Source organism: Cottoperca gobio, chromosome 24, assembly GCF_900634415.1.
Source record: "Cottoperca gobio chromosome 24, fCotGob3.1, whole genome shotgun sequence".
Classification (NCBI taxonomy): Eukaryota; Metazoa; Chordata; class Actinopteri; order Perciformes; family Bovichtidae; genus Cottoperca; species Cottoperca gobio.
Window position 1 is genome coordinate 5,856,138 of NC_041378.1, and position 23,984 is coordinate 5,880,121.

Genomic DNA, 23,984 nt, shown 5'->3' on the forward strand with positions numbered 1-23,984 from the left:
TTATAGTAATAGAGACATGGTGTTGACTGGAACTCCACAAAACAAGGATTAAACAGCATCCTGGACGCCCAATTCAACAATTATACTTTAGATTTGTATGTGTATAACGTCTCCTGACAGCCAGCAACCATTACATCACGTCTGTAGCAGGCTGGAGAAAATATTTAAGACTTTTGTAAATTGAATGAGACTTTTTAATATCCTCTAGGGCCTTCTAAGGAAACTGAATTCAAGGTTTTCTACTCTGCAGAACTGCCATATCCATAGATATTACGGGCTGTCACAGTTTGTGTGTTAGTGGCGAATTTTGACATCAACTTGGTTACCCAAGTGTCGTTCCTCATGACGTCCCTGATAGAGAATATAACATCTAGTGGCCACACTTCTTTTACAAGCTCCTGTGTCTTTTCTGGCAATGATTTTTTTAAAGCTGCTGTAAACTCAGTGAAACATTTGCAGTCAAGTCGAAGCAGCTAAACCTTTCAAGCAGTGTCACCACCCACTTGTTTTAGGGTTGGAGGAGCAAAAGCTGCAGTGCCACAAAAGGAGGAGTTCACTTGACTTCAGCCTGACGGCGTCTTACAGCGATCTGACAAAGAGTGAAAGTTTCTCTCTTTCTGGTTTATGGGAGCTCGGGCCCTGTGGTGAGAGAGAGGAATACCACTGGGTTGAAACAGCATTATTCACTACATCCTCTGGGCTGAATAACACGGAGTCCTCCAGCGACTGAGGAGGGGAAGGGAGGGGTTTACCCAGTCGGGCCCCAAACAGGGGCAAATATGAAGGAGTGTGTCTGTGGTGGTTAAGGGGGCAGCGGGTACTGGCCCAAAGGAAACGGGTGTAATACTGTCGGGCCACGCATTAATTGTAACTGAACAGTAAAAGGGAGTTTGACAAAGATTTGAATATTTAAGAACATTTCTGCTACAATACTCCAGCACAGAATATTAACCATGATGCAACATGCTCCCTCTCTTGACTACAACAGCTTTGCAGCAACTTATAAATGTGTCCTTGACATGTGGGTTGGGTGTATAAGTGAAAACGTTCCATCGTTCACTCCTGGCACCTGTCAACCAGATTATTCAGACTTGGATTCAGTTCAAGACATTGTTAAATTGTTAACATTCTTTGCCCCGTTTCAGCTGTTTAACGTCCTCTTTCTGCGTTCACCACTCTAAACCAGTTCTGAAGCCTTTGAAACCACATTAACACAGGAGAGAGTCTTAACATGACTAACCAGTACATCTACTTTAAACCGCAACTTCTGTGATTTTTCTAATTGTCGCTGAAGTAAAAAATTAAACAAGCAGCAGTGAACAGTTAAATGGAAGTGAAACTGTGCGTGGGTGTGTCGGGGAGTGGCAGGAGTTTCTCTTTCAGAGCAGCATCACAGGGACTAAGGTTATGATCAGCGCAAACCACACAGGCCGCACCAGGCCTCACACTCGCCCTTGAAATGAGCTCACCGCTGTTAGTCAGCATTTCCACAGAACCTGCGTAACACTGTGTGAGTGTACATGTGTCTTTGCAGCCGATTGCTCATAAAGCACCCGTTTCAATCTAAATCAGGCTGCAGACAAACTTCAGGGACACAACCACTAAATGTCAGCCGAATTAAAACTGCAGACACTGAACAGCTGCTCAGAATTCATTCATTTCACTTTTACACTGGGGAGGTAGAGACAAGCGGCAACCTCCTGGTCGGAGAAGTGAAGCCAAAGTGCCTTAAAACCTGCATCCTCTCTAGCATAAATGTTGGTCCCATTTAGCAGGGTATGCTTCAGGGCGGGGCTAATTTGTGATTCACAGTTTAAGGCGAATGTATCAACTGAAACAACGAAAGTTAATTTTAAACATTTTAAAATCAACCTCAAGATGAAAGTGAGGTGAGCTACGGATTGTTTTGCATGTTACTCTCTGTTGCAGATGAGGTGTGAAGCTTCGTTGACAGTTTAACATGCTCAAATTAGCAAATTGCATCTTCATTGCACTAAAATAGAGCCCTGAACTGTCTCTGGCACTATCACAGGGAGAGGGTGATTATCTGTGGCACACCCTACTGACAGCCATTCTAACAAGTAGGAGGGAGAATTCACCAACACTTATAAATAGGTAGATGTCAAAGGCGAATATCTGGGTCCTCCTCCGCTACTCTTTCCAATAATAAAACCATACATTGAAAGGCCACAGCTTTATTTGTATAAGTGCTGATTTGGTCAAACCTAGCAAAAAGGCATCAATATCACACAAAATACACCAGTTTCTGATTATAGCTGTTGATTCTTTAGGGATATTATGCCTAACATGGCTGTATTCACATGTTTTTAGACTAAAATGTTGTGTGACACTGAAGGTTGAATCCCCTAACGTGCAGACACAATACACACAGTCGGCTACACTTGCAATTGAAAAACGAGTTCTACAGGAAATGGCTAAAACAATGCATTTCCTCCCCCGGTGCCGTCATACAGCCTCAGAGGAGCTCACGCTAATGACATGTCATCTACATTTGGATTTCAGGTACTGAGCTTCACAAAAGAATGTTGCAACGAGAGGAAACGAGCAAACTAAAACAAAATGCCTCGCCTAACAATATTGTAAGTGACCAGTGACAGGAGCCACAGGGGTCATGAACAAAGTAGCCGCATGCTACCACTTGTAGTTATTACATAACCACATCCGGTGTTGGACAAACATTAACCCACAAACTAATTCAACACACACGCCCGATGAAAGAGCTAACAATCAATTTGAGTGGCATTCCTTTGTAAAAAATACAAAATGATTAAACATTCTTTTTTATTATAAATATATAAAATAAGATAATGTGAGAGGTTTCCATTATTGTGGCCACATCTTTTACTCTGCACTGAGACTGTGTGACTCCCTCGTTGACCTTCTTCACTAATGCCATTAATAATTAGTTTAATAAATGTCTCAAGTTATCTTTGTTCCCTTATGTTAAACTGACATTTTTCATCACCGGAGGAAACCATTTATAATAATCCCTGAACCTCAGCGGAAAGACAGCGACTGATAAAGACACTTGAAGCCAAAAGCTCCTGTAATCTCGTCTGTAGGAGATAACTTTTCAGACCTGGATGTAATGAATGGAAAGAGCTTTGGAGGGATGATAATGAGGGCAGACACTTTCTCCTTTCCTAACACAGACCTCTCTCAGGAAAGTCAATCACAGTTAGTTAGATGATGAAGGTTGTAGCAGTTTATCTGCAGTAGAAATATAAAGCAACAGCAGAAAGCTGGTGTTAAAGCACAGATGTTAACAAATCAGTTTAATTTCATTCATGAAAAACGTAGAGATAAAAATACGTCCAACATTTGCTGAGAGTTCAATAAGAAGAAAGATACCCTTCTTACATCTGTGCATTAAATATTTAGCTGAAAGAGCAATTGGTTAGCTTAGGTTAGCTTAGCTTCATTTAGCATACGGACTTGAACAGCAAGTCTTTCTCTGTCCAAAGGTAATTAAATCCAATGACCAGCAACTGTTTCTTGGCTGTAACTTTCTGAAGTCTCTGGTTGCCGGGCAATTGGTCCTTCGTAAAAAAGTAGATGAGATGTTTTACTTTCCCGCCAAATTTACTTGTCCAAAACGGAAAATGTAGCAAGGCGCCAGACTAACTTTCCGAAAACCACTGTCCCGAAAATAATTTCAACTGTCTTCTAAATGTCATCTTTTACTTTATTCTTTCTATAGTAGTTAGTGGTACTTCAAATGATTAGGAAATACAGTATTTTTATTTAAATATTTATTAATAATAATTATTATATATTAAATATTTGTTAATTATTTATTATATATTATATTTATTATAAGCTGCTTCGAGCTAGTGTTAGGAATTTGTACAGGGTCATATTTCCCCGTCTAATATATATGTTATATTGCTGTGAAAACGTAATAATAATAATAAATTAAATTAAATTATATATATAAATAAATTTATATAGCGCTTTTCAAGACCTCAAAGCCACTTTACAATAATAGGGGAAGTGGGGGGAGGGGTTAGGACGAGGGAAGAAAGGGAAAGAGAAAAGGAAAATATAATAATAATAATAATAATAATAATAATAATAATAATAATAATAATAATAATAATAATAATAATACGGTTAACAGGGGGCTAGCGAATGATAGTTGAGAAGAGGTGGGTCTTGAGGCGGGACTGAAATATGGAGAGGGACTGAGAGTCACGGATGTCTTGGGGGAGGGAGTTCCAGAGTCTCAACATAGGTTACGAATAGGTTATGCACTCGTTATCAATACATTGGCTGTAGGATTCACCGTCTGCCGACGTAGCCTATATCTAACGTACCTCTAACGTAGTCTCCTTCAAACAACTGTATTTATTTAAGTTTCTCGCCAAAAACTACATTTTACAAGATTACATTTGAACACATAACGTTACAATTTAGCTTCTCACAAAACTCATTTTTGCTGAATAGCAACAGCATGAGGCATTCCACAAGCGTTAATGTCGAGCCCTGTTTACATTTTTGTACAGATTAAAAAAAACAAGACGCGTTTAAGCTAAACTAAGCTAAGCTAAACTAAGCTAAGCTAACAAGCTTCTGGCTCCAGCTTCATATCTAGCATACAGACATGAGAGGGGTATGAACCTTCACATCTTACCCTCAGCAAGGAAGCAAATATGCGAAGTGTAACCATTCCTTTGGCTCTACTTATTGTGCATGTATTGTATAAGTATACCTGCATTTATAAATACCACCGGACCGCGATTGGCTGACTTGTACTGATATTTTCTATAAAAATGATTTTATTCAAAATTGTTAATCGTTTTGTTTTCAAAACCTTTTCAAAAAGGTAACATATAAATAGTTCAACACTGATGCTAGAGGTCAATACAGAACTGATATGCACTGTACCTGGTCAAACAGCTGTTTGCCGGTGGTGCTGGGCTGGATGGCAAACTCCAGCTCAGCGTCCATGGTGGTGACGCGAACATTGACCTGTAGAAAAACATGAGAAAACGAGAGTTCAAAAGCTGACACAGAGCAACAGAGAGGTTCTCACAGGTAAAGGGTCTACACATGGTGAAGCAGGCCAGACTGCAGAACACTGCTGTGGTGTGTGTGTGTGTGTGTGTGTGTGTGTGTGTGTGTGTGTGTGGTAAGGGGGTGTATTTGCAGAGTAAACACACAGGGCTCTGTGTTTATCTCTGCTTTCTCAGAGCCAGACGGCCTGATTGAAGGGAATTCTGCTGCAAAATCTGAGGTGTTTTTGGTACAAATATTCAGTGAAAAAACCGTGGATTTTAAAAGAATATACAAGTGTTAAGAAGTGGCATATCTAACGCTAACTCCCCTTATAATTTACTAAACTAAAAAGGAACCATAGATGTTATTCTTGATGACTAGACTACAGAGACGAGGGATGAAATTAATGTCCACCCCAGTGATATAACATTTTAAAACCATTACAAATAGCACGACTGGTGCGCTGCACAGAATAATGACAACTGACGTCAACTCTGTCCCATAATGGAGGGAAACAATATTCTGCATTGTAAGTTTGATTAGTTATCAGCAAATTGCATCTGCATCTCACACAAAGGCCATGCAACAATGCACACATATTTACAATAGCTGCTTTGAGGTAATGTACATACTGACTCTCTTCTCTGTGGGCATAAGGACAAATGTCTCTGGTATTGCGGGGGTATTGACTGAACTTATTAATGCTCAGTGAAAACGACACAAAGAGGTTCATGGACACAGAGTGAAGAGAGGTGAAGTCTAGCTAACAGAGTCCTCCAGTGACATCTTTCATCTCCAGCCCATTGTGAGCAGCGCCGGACAAATTCAATGACGCCCACTGGAAAAGGGATGTCTGGGCTTCAGCAGTGACTCGTCTGGTGATTCAGAGCGCCACCGATTCCTGTGAAGCTACACGGGCTGAGCAACCAACTGACCGGTTTAAATCCTACAGAGAGGGCAAATCCAATCACAGCGCTGTCTAGGATATTGTAAGAACACGGTTGTCTAGACAGTGGATTTTCAAGGAAGCCCTATTTTCTTTTCTCATCCATATGTCTGCTGCTTTCAAGTACAGTCAGCACACTCACTTGTGATTAAAACCCAAGATCTGTGGCAAGGCAACCTTTGCTTTACTAACAAAAACTCAAAGCCACATAGAGGTTTAAGCTTTGTCCCACAGTGCCACATGTGCATACAATTTGAAACCTTGGAGCCCAACAGCTTCAAGTCACAGCTAAAAGGCAGAGGAAGGAGGGGAAGCACTGCATTTACTTTACACGGCCAAAACAAAGATCCCCTTTGAGCTGCAGTGCCCCAGCAGTCCCACACTATGATCATCTACACTCTAGGGGAGCCAGTTTATCGAAAACTACATCAAAATTGCAGTAGAAGTAATCATAAACTGCCCTAATAACTGATATTTTGACAGTCCCCTTGTTTAAACGTGGTTATATGTATTGGTAGCAGCACCTCCGACAGATTTGGGATGCTTCCCTCAACATCACGTCTATATTTACAGATGGAGCACCAAGGAAAACACACCATAACCGGTTGAGAATGGAATATGTGAATATGTGGAGCAGGCAAGCCAACAGAAACCACTGAGTGAGTGATATCTGATCTCAAAGTAAGTCCTCCAACGGTAACTCACAATAAACTGAGGCCATTCAGAGCGGTAAAGAAAACATGACACATATGCTAAAAATATACCGGGCAAGGACCCAGAGTTCCACAATGAGCAACTTTAGTGAGAGGAAAGTACAGGCGTCCGTATTAACCGTATTAACCCCTGCTTCACGAGTCAAAACAGTAATAACTGACAGAGCTATACACATTTTCACACTCTTGGTGGAAGGTGCAAAGCTTTGGTAACCAAGAAACAATAACAACAAGTAACACAAGCTTGATGGTCCCACAGGCGTTGGAACAGTAGATTACAGCGTTGAGGACCGAACAGTGATCAACAGTGTGAAGGATGTCTTGATTCTTTCCTGGTGAAACACTCACACTAACAGTTTGGGAAATACACGTTTGCTTTATTGCCAAGAGTCAGATGAGAAGATTGATACCACGCTCACGTCTGTACGGTAAATACTGTATGTAGCTACGGCCAGCAGCTGATTAGCTTAGCTTAGCTTAGCGTAAAGACTAAATAACAGCTAGCCTGTGTCTGTCAAATGTTAACAAAAAGCCAACTGCATCTGAAGCAAAGAAAGAAGTGTAAAGATGACACTTGTCCTTGTTAGGAGGGATTATATATAATGTTTTAAATTAGTAAACTTTATAGGTGCTAGTTAAGCTATGGCTGTTTCTAGTCTTTTTGCTAAAGCTAAGCTAATACTAGTCTCCTGGCTCTCGCTACATATTCATCGTACAAACATGAGAGCGGTATATAAAACAACTAAGAAGAAGATCAGTGACCTGTTATAATAGCTCTGTAATCTATCCCAGATCTACCGGCCGGAGATAATCCACAGAACAACTGTAGAGGTAATGTTTAGCCGACGGCTAGAGCCGAGACGATTAATCCATTCAACACTAAATCGATACACAAAGGGTACTATTCTGTAAATGAATCAATCAGGCCAGTCCTCAAGAATGTCAGATATTCTCCAGATCCAGCCCGCCCTTCCCTGTCCCATGTAATCATGAGCTGTATATCATTCCTTGAGACATTTCAAAGGGGAGGTTAAAGAGCTGCTCTGGGTCACGTTAAAGAAATGAGGTGGTCATCGCCACAGTAGTTAAAACTGAATAGGTTGCGTTGCATTCTTCAGTGAACACTATTCAATATTTAACCCTCAGCATAGTTAACACGGCTTTACTAGAAACTCTTGCATTGAGAGTCACCATGGGGATTCCACTGAAATGGTCTGAGAGGAGTATAACCATTAACAACGGCTACTATTGAGAGAGAACGGGCCCATTGTGTCCTTTATCTAGGGGTTAGGAAGTGACATATCGTGTGCATTTCCACAGGCTCCGTCCGCATTACGTGCATACATGCCATTAAAGATAGTTCAAGGGCTTTTAACCATTTTTGGATTTGTGAATCAGGTCTCGAGGGCGTTCCAGGCCTGATTGGGTTATTAATTATAAATAAAAAAAGGAACAAACACAATAGGGATTGGACATGAAAGGGAAACACCCATCCATGTTGATCGTGACCACGCCTTGTATGGTTTCTGTCACTGGGCGCAAGAAAACAGGATTCTGGGAGAGCCAAGGAGCGCGATCCTTTACTTCTGACAATGTGTCATTCAGATAAGTGATCCATGAGTCACACACGCACCAATACAGGAGCCTTAACTACTCCTCAACTCTGGTCGAATGTCTTGCCGCTGGCCGTCTTGGTCTTAAATGTTTCTCTGGAAAGTTTGACTTCATGCGAAGTATGTGAGCTGACATAATTCAGACCGCCAGTAGCTTTCTGTGCATATTTGCATTAAATGTAAAGCAAGCTGGCACTTTTATCCTCTTTGCTTTTCAGGGACTACAGTTCCTGATGAATTCCTACACTTGTTGATAACCTTGTGTTGGCTGTTCATGACTGCCCAACCTTATTTGATGTAGGCAAACCTGTAAATTAGGCATTAGGATAAATTGTTCAGTGAACAAAAAGGAGCCTGGTGTCAGGTGTCGTTGAAGACATACGTACATTTATGCATTTCATATCTCTGTTGCAATTATATATCATGTTAAACATGATACTAGAGTAGTAGAGGGTACTTTCAAGCCAAAATGCAGAATAATTTCTACCTTAAATGTGATCTTTTGCTTCTTTTCTTTGTCATATAAGACACATTTTTCGATTAAACAAGCAATATGAAGGCCTCAATATGGTCTTGCAGAAATTGTAAATGTTTCCACTATTTTTAAACAATGGTTAGATTAAACAATTAAATGATTAATAGAGGAAATGATCAGCAGATTAATCTATAATGAAAATAATCTTTAGTTGAAGCCCTAAAGAAACAGAAGGATTATCCGACTGTAGCTTTAAGTGTCGTTCATTGTCATCCCCCTGCCTCCCATGCTTGTCATTATGTTTCCGGCTACAGGATTTAGCCACCGACTAGTTATCCAGCGACACACTTTTCACAGAACTCAAAATAAGAACCCTTATGTACACATTTCACCCGGGCTAAAAGTGAAACTCAGCATTTGCAGGATTACTTTGAGAGGACGAAGCTTTCATTAAATCAGACTTAGTGTCATATTGATATGATGCTAGCTGTGTCAGTCATGAGGCCACATATTAAAAACAGTCAGTAAACTAGAGGATAATAATAATAATAATAATAATAATAATAATAATAATAATAATAATAATAATAATAATAATAATAATAATCAAGGTTTGTATTATTTTCTTGATGGAAAAGAATAAAGTGGGACATTAATGTCCAAAAAGGCTGTTTTGAGGCAGCTGGACTCGACCACTATCAGACAGTAATGATGTAATTTCCACAGCGACGCTCATGACAACCATGAGGCCTTTCTAAACAAACCGACAACACACTTTATGACACAGCTTTGGTTAACGCCATCACAATACGCTGCTTCTTTCAGCAGCAACATGTCTCTGTCGTGGTCTGAGCAGCGTTTAAGCGTCTTTCTTCCCCCATGATAATCCTCTCTGACATGTTTTATTTATCAAACTTTAGCAACTGGATGTTTTAGGCATCTCTAGACTTTTGTATTCTGCTTTTTGAATAAAGAACAAAAAAGGCAATATGATGGACTAATATCCAATTCTAACACATTTGCATCATATTTTCCTTAATACTGTAGAGCACACTTAGGCTGTTATGCTAGAAATGTCCAAACAGTGAGCTGAGGGACCAGTATGTAATAGCTGGGGTGGGGCAAAACGAGTCAAGAATAATTGAGGGCAAAAACCTGTTCAAATATATAGGACAGCCTCATCAAATAACGTCTCTTCTTGTCTATTGTTTTTGCTTTTTTGATGATGAAAGTCATCGATACCGTAAACTGTAAGTCACTGTTTTTACATTGGGACTATGGGAACCTGACATTTAAGTGTGAAGAAACCTCATATTACATCCTGGAAAGTAACGTCAAGAGACGAAGAGAGAACCCCGTGTATATCACAAACTCCTGAGGATATAAACAAGACGTTTCCCATCCCCTTTTGTTCTCTATGATGTTGTACAACATTATAGAGAATGATGTCAAAGACACAGACCGTGTGATTGTGACCGCCTACACTGTAAGCACATTAAAACAGTGCTTAACTGTCCACGTCTAGAATATAAATCTCACAATTACAGTTTCAAGCATTGGAGCGAAGTGGATGACGTTCACTGAAACATATGGGACACCCCCAGGATACGAGGAGCATGTGATTTGAGCGGCATTCCCCATTAAAAACACAAACCCTACTGAAAATAAGTTTCTATGACAAAACTGCATATTTAATCCAGTGAACAACAACATTGTTCTGGTTGGGATTCAGTCCTGTTCAGTTTAAAGCCCCATGTGTTGTTTACAGCTTCATTTACTGAGATTTTAAAAGAAGTGACAAGTTAAATACATGTAATTAAATGTACAAGACAAATGTTTCACAGTGATTATTACTCATCTGGGAAGTTAAGGTAACTTCTCTTATAGCATCACTGTGGTCACTCCCAGGAAGTAAATTAAGATTACATTCTCAAAATTAGGAACCAAACAAAAAGTCACACCATTTACAGCCAAACATAAACTAATCACCTCTCAGACCTCAACAATCAATTTTGATTCAAAAACTCAATCAGTTATGACATTTTTAGACTAAATATAATATTAGTATACAGTACTAGCATCAGTTTTAATTTGCTACCACATAATTCAACAACCTAAGTACTCTTACTACAATTCAAATGAGCTAGTTATCTAAATTAATGTGAGAAAATATGAGAAAACCCTTGGGCAAACAGAAGAATGTAGTAAGTTCAATCATCACTAACCTCACCTGTCATGTTTCAGTTAAGCTTGACCACATATAAAGCAGTGATACAACTGAAAGTGACTGAAAATAATAGTAAATTAAAAAGGGTAACTTACCGCTTTAGGCATTTTTCTGTCCTTTTCCTTGCTCTATGCTTGGAGTTGTTAAATTAAAAAAAAGTGTTTCCAAAGACCGAGACCAGAGCTCCGTGTGCCTTCCTGAGAAGAGAGAAAGAGGAGAAACGAGTTTCAGCCACTTCGGCGTTACTTAAACCCCGCGGAGAGCAGCCCGGCACTCCTGTGGGCGACAGTCATCAGGATGAATCACCGGCAGCCAGCAAGCGCACAGCGGCTACACCGGAAGTTACCCGGTCTGAACTTCAAAATAAGAGCACTGAATCATTTGTGTTTCTTACACTTTATAAATCTTGACAAGATTACTGCCATAATTCTGACCACAGCAAACCTTTAACTAACCCCATCTTTATATTTTAAATTTGATATGTAAACTGCTCCTAGTAGTAGACTCTTGGTACTAGGATGGGTTAAAAGCAGAGAATAAATGTCACTGTGTGTGCTGTGTGCTCTGCATGTGTGACCATTAAAAAGAGGGTTTCATCCCTCCGATTCTCTAAACTAAAAAGGGAAAGTGTGCCTTGTTTTAAGTAAGTCCTATCAGTGTTGATGGTAAATGTAGTTGATTGAAGTAATACATTTATATGTTCTTTATTATTGATTTCACAGTGTTTTGGCTGACTAGGATATTCAGTAGTATTTATTTGAGCCAGAGTATACGGACGGAGAATTACAGCAAAGAGAGGCCAAGGCTGCATTAGCAGTGCCAGAAGATATGGGTGGCCGGGACCCTGGGCATCAGAAGCTTGGGCACAATGTATCCTGGTACATGTAGAAGCTGCCGGCAAGGCTCCACGAGCAGGAGAACTCAGCTATCTTTGTCAATATATCACCCTCTGAGGTCAAACCAACAATCTAAAACCTAGAGGTATTAAATTTAGTGATATAAAACAGAGAAAAGTAACAAATCTTAACATTTGAGAAGACGAAAGGGGTTTAACATTTGTGTTTGAAATATGACTTTAGGGCTTCTACCAAGGATTTATTTGAATTTTGATACATCAAATACATTTTCAATGTGTTTCAATATTAAATGTTGATTTGGTCATAAATAATCAATCATCATCAAACGTCTAAATGTATGAATGATACGTGGTGACATTGAAATGTCTTGTTTTGTCCTGCCAAATATATGACTTACATGAGTAAATAAAAATGAATTGTTTATTCATTTCGATCTCGATATACTAATCAATGCATCTACAAACCAACAAAAGAGGTTCGATCACAGTACTTGAGTTTAAAACTGATGAAATTAATAAATTAAGAATAAAAGACCTGAATATCTCTTCTGTAAAACCATTAAGCATCGTGTATTTATCAGAATCTCTTTTAATTAATCATGTATATACCAGCCCAACTCTTGTGTTGTTGCTACTTCCAATGATTTTATTCTGAAAGTTTACACCGGAAGTCTTGCAGTTGTATTCTACCTTGACACTGTTGAATCATCCACACACCAGGCAGGTTAAATACGGTACTCAATGTGCCTCACCCACTATCTTTGATAAAGTTATACTCCCCACCCTGCCCTGTTTTAATCTTTTATTTTGACGACTTCCGTTGCTAACAAACCCACACCCCAATTCAGTTTGATGGACACCAGATACACCAGTTCTGGTCTATATCGCTTAATAAATTCGCTTTACATGGCAAATAAACAATGTTTCTTTACACTACAGATAGCATCAATGAGCAGTATAACCTTCAGAGGTTGTTATAATGTTAGAAAATGTATCAAAGTGATGATTTTCAGGGTATATTTCCACGGGAGGGGTATGGGTACACACCCACAGCGGCCGTGAAACGAGAAATTCCACCTCTTTGATCGGCACCGACAGACGACATGTTTCACTATAAAGCAAATCGTTAAACTGTTAAAAGATTCATGGTCTATGAGCTCAGGCTGTAATAACAATGTTGCCCTTTGTGCGGAGCTTCCTCTGTGCTGCAGTCATCCTCACTATAATCCCACAGACACCTGTTGTGAGATTTGTCTCCTTTGTGCAGAGCAAGCACAAAGTGCGCCGGAACAAAGTGTGAAAAGTGTGTCCTCGCGCAGCTTCGAGGTCGCTTCACTGCACACTGCAGTCAGTATTAGAGACTAGATTCATTCTTACCACAGCTGGTGAGGTCTGGAGATGAGATGATTGTCCGAAGCTCACAGGCAGCCGCAGATTTCCCCCTTTCCTCTGTTCAACCATGCGCAATATGGCGCTCATCCATCCCACTGTGGTGATCCTGTTCCTGTCACCCGTAGGCTGCAGGAGCACTCGTTCACAAACCAGGGTCCGGGGACCTGCAGGGGGGTGCCCCTCAAAACCAAACACAGTTTCATTATTGTTACAGGGACATTTTAACTTGGGATTTCCCCACCTGCAGCACGACGTTTTGTAGTTTTAAATATATCAGTCAGATAATTATGTTTGGGGACTGTTGGCATGGAAACTAAAAGTTTTGTATCATTGTGCCCATAAAACCCAAAACTCACAGGAGGTCAAGATTACAACAGTAAAACATTTCAGCTGTGTTTTATTTGTATGTTCATTTTGTTTGAATGATTTTCATGGCTCAAATATTAATAATGGATAAATACATTATTTCTTTATGTATTTCTTTTATCATTAGAATACTATTTTACTATTTGTGTGTTTTGAATCACACTTTTATTCTTTAAATATATTTTCTGATTTTCTCACAAACATAATGTACAATGTCCCTTTTCTTAATAAAAATCATATCATATACTGTTTTATATATATGTGTGGATAAATCACACTTTTAAATGTAATGACAGATTCTGCTCAGTAAAAATAATAAAAACTATGTGGCCTTTTATTTGTGTAACTCAGTTTAATGAGAATACAATTTGAGTACTAACTGTTAATACAATCTATCACTCTGGATAAATACATTTAAACCTCATGTATCCGCTGTGTAAAGACTGAGCTGTCACCTGAGCACTGATGCATCACGGCACAAACTTTTTTTGGTTTCACTGTAGCTCACGAGGGGAAGTGCGCGTCCTCCGCCCCGCAGTGAACCGAGAGGGGTAGCGTCATAGGTGAGCCGGCCAATCAGGTGACGGGATTAAAATAGAGCCGTATATATCGGAGGTTAGATTTACGTCTCACCATAAAACGAAACCAGAGAGATGTGACGGTCCTGCCTACAACTGTGTACTACCTAACAGGCTATTGTCACCACTAGCACCACTGGAACCCTCCTTAAGAATAATCGCTTTTGAGCCTATTAAAAATAAAAAGTATAAAACAAAGTACTTAATGTCACTATAATATATATATTTAAAAAAGAGGAAAACAAAACTGATTTAGACAAATATTATTTTTCTGTTGTACATTACAGAATGTTAAATTATGTTAAATTCATGTCTAATATATTTTTTCTCTTATGTTGTTCTTTAACACAACTATAGCTAATACAAATATAAGGGAGGGACATTGATGAGGGGGTCCCAGGTACATTCTCTTCTCTTGTTCTTAAGGAAGCAGAACAGGGAGTCCGTCTGACTCATGCAAAACATTGTCACGGTATCTGCTGTTTGCAGAGCAATGCCAGATGCAAATAGATACAATGAACAGGAAGGTACTTTGAATGGACTTCTAAATATTTGGAGCTCCTGTTTTGAACCTGTTGTCCACCTCCTCTGTGACCGATATCTCCTTCTTTGTTCAGTCTTTTTAAGATAAAACTATTTGTTTTGTAAACCTTTCTTCTGATAAGTGGTGAAATGGAAAATACTCTGCATGCCTGAAAAAAAAAAAAAAAAAAAAGGTTGACAGCCTTAACAAAAATGAGGTCAAAGATATTATTTGTTTGGTGACTGAGACTGCACACTGCTGTAAGAAGTAGATCTTTAGTAGAATAAAATAAAAGGTGAGTGTGTTTTCTGTCAGGAAACTAAGGAAAACAAATCTTCACCTGCGGATGAAGGCCACAACATCTGGATGAAAGCTTCATGGAAATATTTTTTCGGAAAAAAACAGCTTTCCATGGTCAAGAATGAACCCTCAATCTGCTCCACACATTACTGTAACTGCAGCTATGCTTCATATTACAAAACGTTAAAATGCTAAAACCAGGGTTACTAACTGTGTAGCAATTATATATTAAAAACTATTTAATTATTATAAAGAAACAGTGAAGGTCAACATTCATAGAAAAGTTTAACAAAGTGCAAAAGTGTGCAAAAAAAAGTAGAATAGATATTTCACAAATTCCCTACTAATTATTAGAATCATAATTCTAATTTTAAGATCGAAACAAATGACTATAAATGGTTTCGTAAGTAAAAAAAACGTTTTATTTTTGAGAATGCACTCATGCCCTTGACCTCTCAGTGAATCATTGTCACTGTGTGTCTTTGAACGCCTCCAGTCTGTTCTGGGCGACGTCACAGATGATAGCTGAAAGAGAGAGAGACCAGATGAAGACGTTTCTGTGTACAACATGTCTGACATTACTTTTGTAATGTTTAAAAACAATCACTAGATGGCACTCCAACAATGTCTATGACCTGATGACCCCCGGAGGAGAACTTGTCAAATACCATTTCACTTTATTTTTCTCCATTAATTGATCCATGGTTTGGTGTGTAGTGTGAAAAGCCATCATAATTACCCAGAACCCAAAGTGACACCTTCACAATGTTTGTTTTATCCAAACATCAACTTTAGCCAACAGTATTACAAATAAATGAAGGAAAAAAAAGAATAAGTAGCTAATCTTCACATTTGAGAAGCTGGAGTCGTGCAATGTTTTTACATGAAGAAATGAATTAAACGATAATCAATTCATTTCCTGTCAATCGACAAATCGTTTCAAGCTGTTCTTGTTCATTTTCATATGTTTTGCATTCAAAACTGCTGCTCTAAAGTAACTAAAGATAAATGTAGTGGAGTAGAAGTAGAAAACTGCATGAGAAGAAAATAAATAAATAGTTGATAAGAATGAGTATTATTATTATTATTAAAGTGTGTTATGTTGTGAAAGATTGTGGCTCACACAGTTTGTGTGTTAGTTGTGTGCACAGTGAAGTGATACAAAAAAATATTTTTTAAATACTGATGCTGAAGGATGGTGTGTTCATGGCCAGTGAGAAGTTTTGCTGGTTGTTGCGAAAGGATTTGTGTGTTACTTTGCCAGAAAATCAAATCTGGAGAAAACTAATTCTGAACAAGCACGAAGCATTTGAGAAACCAGGTTTGCAAAAACAAAGATAAACAGAAACAAATGACACTGTATTCCCTTACTGTCCAGCAGCGCTCTTGCTGTGAATCTCTTCTCCAAACTCTTGTTAACCTCAGACGTCAGCCATGGGAAGAAATTAGTCTCAATATCTGGAAATCAGCAACCACAAATATGTTGAAAGGTTAAACACTCGTCTTCATGTGCAGTGAGTCGATGAGCTCCGCTGTTACTCGTCACAGATGACGCTACACATTTGATTAAATGCTGCCGTGTGCAGTGGTGCCCTCATGTGTCAGAAAGGTAGAAAGCTGAGTTTGAATGCAAGTTGATGCTGGAGAGCAATGCAGGAAAAAGAAGGCTGACCTTTCTCCACGGGGTCATAAAAGTATCCGTCTCTTCTCAGCGAGGTAAAGACCGCAGGGAAGAGGTCAGCCAGGTACTGCTGGGTGTACGCCCGGGCAGCAATCTTCTCTGCCGTCTCTCTTTCTTTCTTCAGCACCTCCTTCTGCTGGGAAATTCTACGCTCCTGAGGTAAAAAGAAACTTCTTTTCAAACAAGCACATAGTGTTTCACAGTTTATCAAAGCTGCTCTATCTGCGGTCCTAAACATTTGGCGTGCTGTTGTTCTTTCTTTGGTATTAAATCCTGGAGCACACAGCACCAGATGCTTTCTAGGACAACCGGATGTTTGCTTGAGACCATTAGAATAACTTAAAGTAGTTATAGCCATCCACTTTTGAACAAACAAAGAAGAGACCACAAGCTACAGAAAGTCAAGTTATAAAAACACACTCAGAAAATAAAAGATGGTCACAGTATGAACACACAGTTTGATTGACAAATTGGTCTCAAGGAAATGCAAAAAAACCACCGCAGAGATAAGCACGTAGCAAAACACATTGGGACAAGATTTAAAAAACAGATTATTTCCTAGAAAAGGGTCAGTGATAACCCACTGAGCTAAAGCACCAGAAAAAAACCTGGTTTCAAATCAATCAGATCTGAATTAATCAGATTTGACTCACAACTGTGTCTCTGTGGCAACATAAACAAACAATCAATGGTTAGTGAAATTCTGATCGGTGCACTTGATATGACCTCACTCTAACACAGAGATAACACATAAATGCAGCAGTCGCTCTTGTGAAACAACCATTACTTGTTCTGACCCTGGCAGTTTACTGCAATCCCTGTGGTCAAGTAGGGCCTGAGTGATTGTAGTAACAATCTTCGGAAACAGCTGCATGTGTAGGACTGACGTCACTGGTTTCCCATGTTTTTCCTGCTTTGTTATAGACTTTTTCCTATATAGTGATTTAAAAAAAGAGATTTTCTATCATTTACATACTTTCTCTTTACTGTGGCGTCTCTCCTGCTCCTGAAGACGCAACACCTCTGCCAGCTCGTTATTTCGGAGCTCTTCGAAGGCCCTCTGCGTGGCCCTCAGACAGGCCAGCTCCTCCTCCTCCATCACCTCCTCCAGAGACTGCTCTATTGTCTTACCCACCAGGACCTCCAACACCGACTGCACCTCCCTGTCAAAGTCAAACAACTGCAGAGGATACTCGAAATAAGTGGTTTGACGATTTTAAAACATTAGGTTTCATTTGATCAAACCTGCAAACGTGCGTCTTTAAATACAATATAAAAACATTCTACAGGGGTCATACAGATTTCTAAAAGGTATAATTCAAGTACTTTCAAGGTAGATTAATAACAAATGTCCATACTCTTTATCATCACATCTAAATTGTTCCTATAGAATAAAATAAAGTTTACAGATTTCTTTTATACCCACAACAATCGATGTATATTGTGACGTTGTTTACTTGACCTGCTGTTCATATTAACTTTGATTGTATGTTTCGATGATGATTATTTAATGCTTAGCTAGAGACAACAAACAGATATGACGATGGGATTCATTCCAATATTAAAAGATTTTTCTTCACACGAGTGATTTTGTATATGAAACACCAGATTATGTTGAAAATCAACCATTTTTCAAGGACTATATTTGATTTCAAGCATATTCCTAACCTTGAAAACATCAAAATGAACCCTGCGTTAAGGCTATCACCTACCTCTCCCTCCTCTATCTGGGTTTCGACATCTTTGCCAGATTTGGCAGGTATGAAGAGCGGTGTTGCCGGTTTGTCCAGGAAAGCATCAGTCTGGCACTCGATGTCTGTAGCCACTATAACATCACTCAATTCTTCGAGATAAAGATCTGAAGGTCAAGAGTATTACAAAACAACTTTGGTTTCCAACAGCACGTTTGACAAACTCATGACGTATTGAATATAGTGCTGATGTTCTGAAGCCTCACCTGTTTGTACATCAATGTGTTTTCTGCCCTGCAGGGCTTCAGGCGTCCTCGATATAAACTGCTCCCTGGCTCGTTTTTCAGAAATGGCTCTCCGCCTGATCTCCTGCTGTCTTTGTATTTCACTAGGGTCCAGCTGAGCGGCCTGTCGAAGGTGTATGATGATGATACATGTTTAAGATCAAATGGCAGAAAGAAAAGGCAAACCTACCAGGGATCAAGCACAGTAAAATGGATGTTTCATACTTACAGTTGGTATGATGTGTTGGGCGTAAGTGTTTCCTCTGACAACACGACGGTCATACATAATGTTTCCATAATTACTGTGCGTCCTATATTATCAAGGAAAAACACAGTGCAGTCATGCAGTCAGCTCTCTAGAAGCTGATCCTTGACATTTGCTTTAAAAGGTGATATGCTGATCCTTGTCATTATGGTATTTGAAAGTATATAAGGTAGCATTAGAGATATATGTTTTAGGGATTTTCTTTCTGTGTTGGAGGAAGTATTGAGAATATTTACTTAAAGGAATCCTTCATCCACAAAATGACACAGTTGTATGCTTCCTAAACACATGCATTTTGACTAAAAACATACTTTTTAAAACACTTCCACATAAGCAGTTGTCTGTGCAAGTCTGAAGTGTATTAAATAGTAAGGTTTTCCTCAGGAAGTCAAGGTAACACGGGTTAGGTAATTGATAGGTATCCAAATGGTCATTTTTGGGGGTGAAGTATAGCTGTAAGGTTAAAATAATGATACTACAGTATAAAAATGCTCAATTAAAAGTAAAAAGTCATGCATTCAAAATGAATTAGTAGAAGTAGTAGTTGTGCAGAATGGCATTTTTCAGAGTATTACATTATTATATATTATATTAAGAAAACTTCAAGGAACTGGTTTTAAACCATTAATATATATATATATATATATATATATATATATATATATATATATATATATATATATATATAGCAATATACTGATGGGTAGTATAAGCTTTTGTTGGCTGATTAACGTTATATGCTTTGTGTTTACAAGATTAACCAATGGATAAGTAACTAGTAACTAACTAAAGCTGTCAAAACAATGTAGTGGAGAATATTTGCCTCTGAACTGTATATATTATATATACTGTAATATTATGATGTAGGTTAGCTATGGTAGCTAGGTCCACCTGCCTTCATTTAACACTACTTGCACTGAAGCTAACGTTAGCATCTAAACCTAAACATTATCAATTAACAAACATATCTCACTGTTCAGACGGAGGCTCTCTGTATTTGGAGCGGTTCTCAACAGGTCTGGGCCGGCTGGAGAAGGTGTAACTTCCGTTTGTATCTCTCTGACTGTGTGAAACAAAAGCCATTTTATATCAAAAACTACCAGAATCCACCCGGTAACGTTAACGTAGTTGCAGAAGTAACAGTTGGCTAACGTTGATGTTTGGTAGCGGACAGGCAACGAACTGTTGTAGCAACCGTCTCCAGGAAGTGAAATATAACGGGCGTTACGTCACTTCCTTTGTAAACAGAGTAAAACAAATTGCTCTTTTTCCCCGCTCTTTTTTATTGAATGTTTAATTGTCTTTTTATCATTGTTACTAAAGTTTCAACTTGTCTCTCTTTGCATACTTTGTTTTATTAATACTATATGCTACTAGCTAATCCTATTACTCTAACTACTGTACTACTGTAGGTTACTAACTACTACTTAGTTCTACTATTCCTACTACCACTGCAACTGCTACTACTGCAACTACTGATACTACTACTACTACAACTGCTATTTCTACCACTGCTATTATTATGACCACTGATACTAGGCCTACTCCCTCTTGTCATACTATTACTAGCACTAGTCTACTACTGCTACTGCTACCATTTATCCTCTCCCTTCTACTTCTTCTACTAATACTACCAATAATAGCTTATAATAATAATAAAAAATAAGCTTTATTTGTATAGCTCATTTAATCAAACATAACAGCCCAAAGACTTGTGGTGAGGCTGTTGTGTCAAAGAATGAACAGTCAATCCAGAAAACTTATTAATTATCATGTAAGCAAACCTTTTCCAACTGTAACTCACATCTAGTGTCTTTTTTTGTTGTGTTTCAACACATTTCAGTTCTGAGTATAACACATATCAATGTGTTATACTCAGAACTGAAATGTGTTATTTTGTTTGTCCCCTTTTGACTGATCAGTCAAGTCAAAAGGGGACAAACAAAATAAATGATAAATCTTGTACTATTTTACAAGAAGTACTTAGAAGTTAGAACATATTTTTAAAAACTGGTTTTCTATTTGTACATTTTCTGCTAATATTACAGTGGTGATTAGAAATAACAAATCAAAATTGTATTTATTTTGAGCAGTGCAGGCTTGACATCTGTTGCCATCTCTTCATTTTTGTTTTCTTAAACATTGTAAGAGCAAAACAAAACTGTGCACTTGAATACAGATTTGTTTTTGACATGTGAGCGACACAAGCCATTTGGTAAAGGAAAGCAGAAACTCCACTCAACATGATGTTAACCACAGAGAGCATTTTCAGCTCTCTGAAAAGTCTGAAAGTGTCAGAGAAAAATAGGGCACTGCAATTTAGCACCAAACTGTATTTGTGAGCGCAAAGGTGAGAGCTCTGTGGTTAGAGTGACGACTGAACTCATGCCAGAGATGATTGTGCCATCGTTTTTGCAAGTTTGATTTGTGACATAACAGACAACACTGGATCGCAAAGGATCATTCAAACTTTATTCACAATACAAACAGGTGGAGATACAAATTTTGAATGCAGGAGATTTTTGGAGTTTTGCCTTTTATGATTTGTGTGTGCAGAGTTATGTGAATATGCTTTCAGAAAACCTGTGAAAAAATTGAGAAAACTGTATTTAAACAACCAAACAAATAATCATTACATAACATTTGGATGAAAATTATAATGTATTCAAAAAGATATAGCCGCTGCTGGAGGAGAAAAGCACGTTGGAGCTACATCATGTGTTTTTGATCTTTTTTCAAAAGAAATAATGAATGTCTGTTCAGATGAGGGAAAAGGTGAAGGGTTGGGATTTGCCCTCCTCGTTGTATGTTATATTGTTAAGGCTTCGGCTGTCACAAATCATTAAGCATTATTAAAGGGTAGACTGTTGAGCTTGCCACCGTGTTCGCCTCTTCTCATTAGTGTTGACTGTAAGCCAGCAGATTACGCAACCGAGCAGGGCACACGTCCATTTCTTTTCAGTGCAGTAATGTACTCACAGCATCATCATTTTCTTTTAAAGTTTATACCAGACTTGTAGCCTTGATTCAAACTTGATCCACAAACTTAATTACATCAAAGGTCATTTAGCAGACACTCTTATCCAGTGCGACTTACAGTGAACTAACTACAGCGACAGTCCCCCTGGAGCAACTCATGGTTAAGTACCTTGCTCAGGGGCAGCCCTAGGTATTGAACTCACAAACATCTGGTGTTGTATATGGAAGACGTACCACTAGACCACCAGCCCATCACAACTGCCATTTTAAAAATAAACGCAGTGTTAGCGAGAAAAAAGCACCCAAGTTGTAGTCTAAAAGCCTTCCTCGTTGTATTGTCTCGCTTGCTTAGCATTTTTAGAACAGTAGGTGGTTACTCAAGCAATCAGGGACCTACATGTACGTGGTAATTAAAGATAATGGAAATTCAAGTGGAAAAAGGATCTATCAGGGAAGCAGTAATGTGCAGTAAGTAGCAGGAGGCCAACAGGTGGTAATTGAAGCAGATTAGTTGGAGGAGAGCAATTACCGAAGCCAAAGAGCACCATACATGCAGCAAAATAATGGTTTCTAAAATATACAATGTTATTACAGGGACAATGTGATGCATTAGGACTAAAAAACGACTTTTGTGAACATTATAATGCTCAACCTTCGAGTATGAACTTTTGAGATGTTCAAAGTGTAGTGAGTGGTGCAGGTATAGCGTTTGGACTGCCCTGGGTGTTGTCCCATAGGCGAAGGTTTTTGGGGCGCGCAGCCTGAAAGGGATACCTGCAGAAAAGTAGTTGAAGTTTACATGCTCACTAATGATCCTAAATCATAGAGAGGACAATAAAGCCCATAGCTCTGCGTTGTGAAGATGCAAATACAACATTATCTGTCAACATGAATTTAAATAGGGTTGGTGCGTTAACAATACAGCAGATATTTCACATTTTATGTAATATGGAAAAAACTAAATGACCAATTTCATCAAAATGACTCACAGAGAGCTGAGCAACAATGTGCACTGATGAGCGCTGTGTAATGTGTTCATTGTGACTGCTGGATAAGAAACAAACAGTGAAAGAGCAGCTGTTCATTAGTTTATTGAATTGAACTCTGCTCAAAAGGCGTATTTGTACTTAAAGCTATGCAGTACACTCTGCAATTATATGATGATTAAATGTTCATAACAACTGAAAAGCTCTTGCTTACTGAAGTGTTCAACTGTTTTTGTCTGTGTTTTTAATTTGAGGTTTAAAAATGACCTGCAACACAAACACCGTGTTTGGGTCTTTCAACACACTACATCGGGGGTGCCCAAAAGGTGGATCGCGATCGACCGGGTAGTGCGGGTAGATCGCGCACAGTCCCCAACGTAACCCCGTGCCCCCTGAAAGGTTTTCTGTTTTTTTCTTGCCTTGCGCGTTCACATCCCCTCCGCTCGCTCCCACAAACACACATGAGCGCACACACCTGCAGTCAGAGACATAGCGGAGGAAAGGAGAGGAGTGAACTATGCTCCCCTGCACTAGAACAGATATGAACTGGTGACTCAACTTCCCTCACATTTGCTTTTTACATGTTTTTTTTGCAATAAATAAGATCAACATGCAGTTTCTGATCTGTGACCCAGTAGTGGCATCAAAGCAAATGCTGCTGCCCTGCTGTTACATTCATGTACTGTAATCATGCACGAATCAGGATTCACTTTAGAGTTGGTTGATGTGACGCAGAGGGTGAGACATGCTGAAATGCATAACACCATTTAGGTCAACACACCTGCAGTAATAGTAACTCTGGTAGATTTTTTAGGCTTGTGGTGGCATTGTACTGCATTATGCTACTAATCATTATAGAGTTTAACAAATGCCTATTTCATTCAGATGTAATAAACATTATATGCTTCACAAATGTAGTCATTCCTGCAGTAATGGATTTCTGAAATCTACTAGGATGTTGCTTTGCTGTAAGACGAACACTATCAGAGAGATCATTGTTTATCTTAAATGTCACCATAAAATGTTGCTAAATGCTCAGGTTCAATCTGGTTACAACTTGATGAGTTAAATCGACTTGTAGAGGAAGGAA

The 23,984-nt window shown here is 38.8% G+C and overlaps 2 protein-coding genes across 2 annotated transcripts in view; both read right to left on the bottom strand.

Annotated features, from left to right (window-relative positions):
- Positions 1-13,412, bottom strand: part of ezrb (ezrin b) — a 32,076-nt gene extending 18,664 nt beyond the window's left edge. Inside the window, exons 1-3 of the mRNA XM_029425300.1 lie at positions 13,227-13,412; positions 11,089-11,190; positions 4,909-4,992 (exon numbers count right to left, since the gene is read on the bottom strand). Coding sequence (XP_029281160.1) covers positions 4,909-4,992; positions 11,089-11,100 — 96 coding nt within the window. The 5' untranslated portion in view covers positions 11,101-11,190; positions 13,227-13,412. The remainder of the gene's footprint in view (positions 1-4,908; positions 4,993-11,088; positions 11,191-13,226) is intronic.
- A 1,995-nt stretch (positions 13,413-15,407) lies between these two features.
- Positions 15,408-20,095, bottom strand: rsph3 (radial spoke head 3). Its single transcript, XM_029425519.1, has 8 exons — positions 19,903-20,095; positions 18,894-18,975; positions 18,647-18,788; positions 18,402-18,547; positions 17,666-17,869; positions 16,681-16,843; positions 16,380-16,466; positions 15,408-15,533 (listed from the first exon to the last, which is right to left on the bottom strand). Exons 1-8 carry the CDS (start codon positions 20,010-20,012, stop codon positions 15,478-15,480), a joined length of 990 nt encoding a protein of 329 aa, XP_029281379.1. The 5' UTR covers positions 20,013-20,095; the 3' UTR covers positions 15,408-15,477.
- Positions 20,096-23,984: the final 3,889 nt, after the last annotated feature.